This window comes from Gavialis gangeticus, unplaced genomic scaffold, assembly GCF_001723915.1.
Source record: "Gavialis gangeticus isolate Ggan-Ray unplaced genomic scaffold, GavGan_comp1, whole genome shotgun sequence".
NCBI lineage: Eukaryota > Metazoa > Chordata > Crocodylia > Gavialidae > Gavialis > Gavialis gangeticus.
The window spans coordinates 60,235,311-60,242,849 of NW_017729033.1; the positions used below are offsets into that span (position 1 = coordinate 60,235,311).

At 40.5% G+C, this 7,539-nt stretch overlaps 1 protein-coding gene across 3 annotated transcripts in view; it reads left to right on the top strand.

Annotated features, from left to right (window-relative positions):
- WDR19 (WD repeat domain 19) overlaps window positions 1-7,539 on the top strand; it is a 119,434-nt gene that overhangs the window by 108,732 nt on the left and 3,163 nt on the right. For 2 of the 3 annotated variants that reach the window (XM_019526096.1, XM_019526097.1), the window contains exons 31-35: window positions 1,468-1,592; window positions 2,278-2,359; window positions 3,066-3,216; window positions 4,334-4,457; window positions 5,889-5,965. In XM_019526096.1, coding sequence (XP_019381641.1) covers window positions 1,468-1,592; window positions 2,278-2,359; window positions 3,066-3,216; window positions 4,334-4,457; window positions 5,889-5,965 — 559 coding nt within the window. The remainder of the gene's footprint in view (window positions 1-1,467; window positions 1,593-2,277; window positions 2,360-3,065; window positions 3,217-4,333; window positions 4,458-5,888; window positions 5,966-7,539) is intronic. The other variant, XM_019526098.1, reaches the window with a different exon arrangement.

Here is a 7,539-nt window from a genome sequence, read left to right on the forward strand (position 1 = left end):
TTTTTTTTTTTTTTTTTACTACAGAAGAACAATACAGCAATTCTTGTATTGCAAAGAGTTCAGAAAGACCACAACAGGACTGTATATGGTTTTAACACAATGGAGTCATAGTTAAGAACTCTTGGTTTTTATCTTGTAAATCATATTTTCACATTCAATAGTGCTAATAGTGTGTGACACTCCCACAGCACCCTTGAGAAAGTCTCAAGGCACCCCAAGTTGTCACAGCAACCTGGTTAAGAATCAGTACACTATAGCAATGAAAAACACATTAATCATGTAAGCAGAGATGTAAAAGGCTTAACTAGTCATCACTTTCCTCAAATCTGAATATAGATATATAGATATCTCTCTATATAATATTTCAAAATGCAAGAAATACAGGTTTGATCCTTTCTCTGTCAAGATCAATCATCCAGAGAGTGGTTTCAGATTTTTCTGTTACCTTCAGAGGCTTATAAGGATTTCAGTTGTTGGTGCTTCAAACCATGTATTTTATTTGTTTGTTTCAACTTCAGCTTGATTGACAAAATTTCTGAGATACAGAAATTGTGAATTGATAAGGCATGCAAGAGAGAACCTGTTTATCTGTATATAATGGTAATAACATACCATGGCCATTGCTTAATGATATAGAAAGATAAAGAAAAGCTATAGATGAAACTGATTATGATCTTCAGTTTCTTCAGACTATGGGGCTAAAAGAGTCCTTAAGCTAATCTTGTGTAATAATGACATTATTATTGTTACTAGCATTTAGATATATCCTGCTCTAGCTGGAAAGGCTCAGGTCCAGCAGTGGGCTACATATACAGAGTGGTGGTTTCTCCTTGGGATGAATCTACTTTGCTTGCTTAATGAAATATGATGACTTCAGGACCTTTCTTCCTAAGATTCAGCCATGCTCCTGAATTTAGTACCTAAATTTTATTTGATCAAATGTGCAATTGGTTTTCCAGCAGTACTAGTTAGGCAAGCTACAATGAAAATATACAAAATGCATATTAAACTGTAGTTTAAACAAAACATATTTAAAAGAGGATCAGTTACACAGCTGTTTCACAAATAAGTGAAATATTGTCTAAGAACAAAGAAAATCCATATACGGCCCTACAAGTACTTTTTGTATATTTGGTCTACACTTCCTATTTTTGAAATGGGATACAGCAACATATACATTCACAACATGCATATGCACTGTGCTGTTTCTACATATGTTCCTTTATTTCAGGATTCTTTCTTCATCCAAATGATTTTTCTGTTTGGTTACCTGACTTGTATCATTAGGATACTGTGGCAGACAAATAAGAGCTTGTGATTTTTTAGGTACAAATTAACTTGCACATTTTATGTTCTAAGATTATAGTTGACAGCCTGCAGTGAAGTTCAACTTTATTCCTGTAATAAGAGCATTGTTGTGAAAAATAACCTTTGTTGCTAACTTCTTTTTTTTAACATATTTTAAAGGAAACTATCGAAATGCACATGATGTTCTTTTCAGTATGTACTCAGAGCTCAAAACCCAGAAAATTAAAATTCCTTCTGAGATGGCTACAAACCTCATGATTCTACATAGCTATATTTTAGTAAAGGTAATACACTGAAAATTCGTTATTAAATGTTGCACAGGATTTGATTTATTATGTAAACTGTACATATGATGCCATATTTAGAGACAAATTACACTAGCGTATGTGGAGAGTGAATACAAATGTACCATTTCTGAACATGCGACAGTTTAGGTGAACTGTTCACACATTTTGGTTGTTTCAATACTTCGACTCTAGCATTGGATTAAGTCAAGTAGTTACATAACTGAAAACCTGCAAACAACTTTCAAAACTACCCTTTATGTGCATCTTTAGGAAGACGTTTTACTATAATGACTGATTCTTTCATTTGACCTTTCTTTCTAAAACATAAGCTAGGAAAAAAAAGTTAAGAATAAAAGATAAACAATGTAAATTATGGGCAAAGCAAAGCAATATTCTGTTACAGCTAAAGAAAAGGGAGGTGGCTGTAACAGTATTAAGAAATGTTTTGTTCAGCCAGTTTCTTACTCTACTGTCATCGTTCTAAATGTTCCAGATTATTCAAGAGAGCCCTATGGCAAGGATCCTATGATAAAAAAATCGTTCTGTACATCTCACTTAAAACTGCTAGATGGAACGTGGACTGCTATAACCTGCTTTTCTCTGCATATCTATTGCATTTCAGAACCTTTAAACGCTGTCATTGTCAATCAATAAATACACCCAATTGTTTGTTTGTTTTCAGATGCATGTTAAACGTGGTGATCACATGAAGGGTGCACGTATGCTTATCCGTGTAGCCAACAACATCAGCAAGTTCCCATCACGTAAGTGAGTTCTAGTGTATTAACTATAGTAAGTGCATCAGACAAAAACTTATACACAAAAGGACATTGCAACTGTGCAGTCAAGTTAAAATGCCCCGCTATAGGACTGCTGCTTTGACTCATGATTTACAGTAACGAAAGCAACACTGCTAGTTAAAGTGTTTTTCAGGCACAGTATGTTAAGAAGGTGAAGGTTTAAGTTGTAGGAATAACATAGTGGAGTGTCTGGATATATGTACTGATAGTTCTGGCTGCTCCAGAATTTACGCTGCATGCAGTGCAGGCCCCAAACTGATTGGAGCAGACACTGGATCCAGTATGCTGGGGGAGAGGGAAGAAGAGGGGGGTCTGTATGCCCAATCTGGCCCACAGACTTCAGGGCCAGGTGAGTTTGACAAGCCCCACTTAAAAAGGATAGTCTCTAAGATGCAGCTCTGCCCTGCCTTCTGCCTGCCCATTATCATGAGACACACAAATAAGTCATTCCCAAGGTCCCATGGTTAGCTCTAAAATGCACAGTGATGAGTAGAATTTCTGTGATGTGAAAAATCTAAATTCTACAAACTTGTGAAGTTGTGCACCTGGGGGAGGAAGGACCCTCTCTATCTGCCCTTCCTTTTAAAGCTTCTCAGCCCTGCCTGCTCTCTGTGAAGGCTTTTAGCATGACCATTGATGGCATATGTCCCATTGTTTTGTTTTGTTGCAGACATTGTCCCTATCCTGACTTCAACAGTAATCGAGTGTCATAGGGCAGGACTGAAAAACTCAGCTTTTAGTTTTGCTGCTATGCTGATGAGACCCGAATACCGCAATAAAATAGATCTGAAATACAAAAAGAAAATTGAAGCAATGGTCAGGTAAGTAATGCTCAGGTTTTTTTTTTTTTCCAGGCAGGTCACCAGCTTTACCTGTAGTGTTACATTTTCTCTATAAAACCTCTTCAGGGTTTGTATATTTTCACGTTATATCCCTATTTCAGGTTGAGAGGGTGTATAATCCCTTCCCGCTCTTCTGAAGACTGAGGACCCGAGTTCCCACTAATTTTTTCAGGCAAAAATCTGTGTTATTTAATGAGTAGTAGTTCATGCTTGTTGGAAGCTGCCTTTAGGTGCCATCATAAAAAACAAAACAAACAAAAAAACCCACCTTGTTGCCTAGAGTTCAGTTTTGACAAACCTCCAGCCCGTGAAACCCCTTCTGAAGATAACACGTACATGTTGGGTGTAACGAGGGCAGTATTTTGCTTCGGCTTAGAGAAGGAACTTCCTGACCACTCTGATCAATACAATTAAACTGCCCCTGTGAAGATGAATATACTTAAAGGTAGAAATCCTAACTGCTGCTAACCTAATAAAAATACTTGAATGAAAATACCTAATGAACTGTGAAATAAATTACTCTTAAACATTGGAAAATGCTGTTAAAGTGATTCACTCTTCTCTTTATATGTTGCATAACATAATATACTTTAGTCACAGTCATTTAGGAAAACGGATTTAAAAACAAAATCCCCATCACAGGTCTTATATGCAGTGCAATTCAGATATTTTATCCTAGAGTCTGGATGAGGATTCCTCGCCTCAAAAGACATTTTCCATGGAATAGAACTCTAAGAACAGACATTATAATGCAACAAAAATTAACTCCAGTTAGAGTTAAATTTATTTTGAGGTATTCAACTGGTGATTAAAAAGTACACAGATTGAAATACCTGACTCAGTAAGGTCAAGTAATTTGTATATCATATGTAAAGTTTATTATCAGAAAGTTTAAAAGATTAAGAATTCAAAAATCAACTAACTTGGAATTGTATAGATTTATAAAATATAGACAATAACAAAGACAGATGACGGGAAATACTGATAATTGAATAACACGTAACTTTAGAAAAAAGACGTTTTTGCTTTTTACCAGAAATGTGTGTTGTTTTGAATGTTTTCTTGCACTTCACTCACATACATCTCTTACTTCTAGACGACCAGACACTTCTGAGGCAGAAGAGCCAACCACACCATGCCCATACTGTGAATTCCTGCTCCCCGAGTGTGAGCTGCTCTGTCCTGGCTGTAAAAACAACCTCCCATATTGCATTGCAACTGTAAGTGTCCTTCAGTGTGACAGATTGTAGTCTGCAGTATTTAGCATTGTATCCAGAATTGACCTTTCTTTCTAAAACATCGAACTGTTTGGTCAGTCACATTTCTCTGCCCTACAATAGATTCAGGCAGGTTTGTTACCTTGATACTGTTCAAGCAAGGACACAAAGGCTAAGGGCTGTGTCTACAAAAGGACTTAAGCACCCGAGTCCAAAATGTAGGTTCTGAGCACCCCCACACAGCACCCTCTGCTTCTAGAATCACTGAAGTCTCGACAGACTTGAGCAACAAATGCCAAGCTTGTGCACAAGACTCATGGGGATTCAGAGGGTTCCCACATGCCAGAAAGGATCTACCAGATGGAGCCTGGCTCCCAAATTTGTCCCTGCACAGAAACACCCAGCCAAAGGAAGCGAGGGATGAAGGGAAGGAATGTATAACTCAACAGCTGAGTGTTTGGGATGCTCAACTAAGGGTGGGTTCCAATCCCTGCTTTAACGAGCATCTCATATGAAACAGCGGAGCAGTGAACTCCTCCTGCCCCCTCCTCCAAGTCTCCCTAGTTGAGTAACTTAGGCCGTAGGAAGTCAGAGCTCTCCAGGCCCAATGCATATTTAATTCTTATATTATTGCTGACACTTACAAGAACGAAGCTCTAAAGACTTTAGGTTTTAAGTAAGGGATCTTAAGTGTATTTCTAATTAGGACTGTTGGGCAAAACTGGAAGAATTCCAGTTGTATGCAGTAGTTTTCTACGGAATTGTTAAAATTTGAGTGTACATAGAAAGTATGTGGTCTTAGTCAAAACAGCCTATGAGCAAGGCTTACAGCAAGGGAGAATGGAAGTCGAGGCCTTGCATATCTTGCGTCCTCAGCATCTGTTATCAACTGAAAATCTGAAGAAGGGTGTTTGTGCCTGAGAGCTTACAAAGAACAATTTTTCCAACTATTTAGTTGGCCTAATAAAAGATACCACGTTTACCCAAAGAACCTTGTCTATCCATGTCCTTAAACCAACACAGTTGCAACCAACACCCCCAACAACTGAAAATCTGATATTCTTGAAAAGGTAGAATGTATATAAGGACCCCAGCACAGAACTGCTGGCTAGAAGGATTTTTTTAATGAAATGTTCGATTTCTTTCACTGTACTTCAGTTAAGAAGGGGCAAAAGGTACAAGTAGTAATGCAATCTTGCATCTCTTATTCAAAGCTTTAAAATCTAGTGTCATTTGTATGCAAGCATATCCAAATTATCATCTCTAATCTAATCTCTAACAATCTAACCACTTCAATGGCTTGATACCTGTCCATTAGTGTTGGCTAATTTAGAATTAAGATTCCTGTAAGACCTTTCACAGTGAAAGGTGCAGTCATAGTGCTAATTAGCTGGCAGTCTGGCCTTACTATCAGGATTCATTGTTTATTTCCAGGGTCGGCATATGGTAAAAGATGACTGGACAGTCTGCCCGCATTGCGACTTCCCTGCCCTCTACTCAGAGTTCAAAAAGTAAGCTGAAACTTTTCTGCTGATTTAGCAATTTGTTTTAAATAGTACATCCTACCAGCATTGAAACCACTGAGCAGCCTGCCTTTGGAGGTCTAGGACAGTGGTCACCAACCAGTGGATCTTGATCCACCAGTAGATCCCAGAGCCTCTTGCAGTAGATCTTGGAGTCTATCTGAGGCTGGGGTAGGGGGCTGAATGTCCACGTGCATGCACGCATGTGCCCCAGCCCAGTAGGTCAGTCCATGGGGGCAGGAAGGGGCAGGAGCTAGATTGAGGCCCCCACGGCGAGGGGCAGTGCCACAGAGGCAGGAGCGGGGGTAAGTTGAGTGGGGCCTCAGCCAGGTGGGACTTACCTGCTGGGGAGGCACACCCCCAAATATTTTTTTCTCCCTCTGCCTTGATCTACCCCCCACCTTTCCTCCCCACAGACTTACCTGGGGGATGAGGGGTAGCCAGGGGGAGGGGAGCAGCAGCAGCACACAGTAGATCTTGGGCTGTTTTTAAATGCCAAAGGTGATCTCCTACTTAAAAAGGTTGGAGACCACTGATCTAGGATGATCCACCCCTTTGTTCTGCAGCTTTCTTGTTTATTCACTTTCTCCAAAGCAGTTTACTTCTGGTCCATTCCTAAGGTTGTGTGAATGCATGCTACAAGTGGAGAACAGGGCAATGCATGCCGTGTTGTACTGAGGTCACTTCTGGGACAGGGAGATGATCTAGCAAAGGTAGGCAGCAAGCGCAGAATCTCCTATTCAGACTACAGAAAAGGCAGGTCCTGTAATGGAAAATGACACGCAGTACTTGCTGCTTCCCGCAGCTCCACAATGCTCCTAGTGCCTATCTGCCCAGTGAAAGTGTGCCAAACAGGGCACTGAGTTTCAGAGCTATTCTGCTTTTAAGGGGATGGAAGTGACACTCGGGGAGAGTGTGGAGCTAATTTCATAGGTTTCATAGACATTAGGGCTGGAAGGGACCTCGGAAGATCATCGAGTCCAGACCCATGCCCAAAGGGCAGGAAGTCAGTTGGGGTCATACGATCCCAGCAAGAGAAGCATCCAATTTGCTCTTGAAGGTGTTCAATGTAGGTGCTTGAACCACCTCCGATGGCAGGCTGTTCCAGACCTTGGGGGCTCAGACAGTAAAGATATTCTTCCTTATGTCCAGCCTGAAATGGTCTTCCAGTAGTTTATAACCATTCAACCTTGTCATCCCTTGGGGCACTCTGGTGAACGAACATTCTCCCAGGTACTGGTGGTCACCCCTGATAAACTTATAGGTGGCCATCAGATCACCCCTGAGCCTGCACTTTTCCAGGCTAAAGAGCCCCATGATCTCAGCCTGTCGTCGTAAGGTCTGTTTTCCTGACCTCGGATCATGCGCATGGCTCTTCTCTGGACTCTCTCAAGCCTCTCCACATCCTTTTTGAATTGTGGAGCTCAAAACTGGACTCAGTACTCCAGCTGCGGCCTCACCAAGGCCGAGTACAAGGGGAGAAGGACATCCTGGGATTTGCTTGAGAAGCATCTATGGATGCAAGCCAGTGTTTTAGTCGCTTTACTAGCTGCAGCATTGCA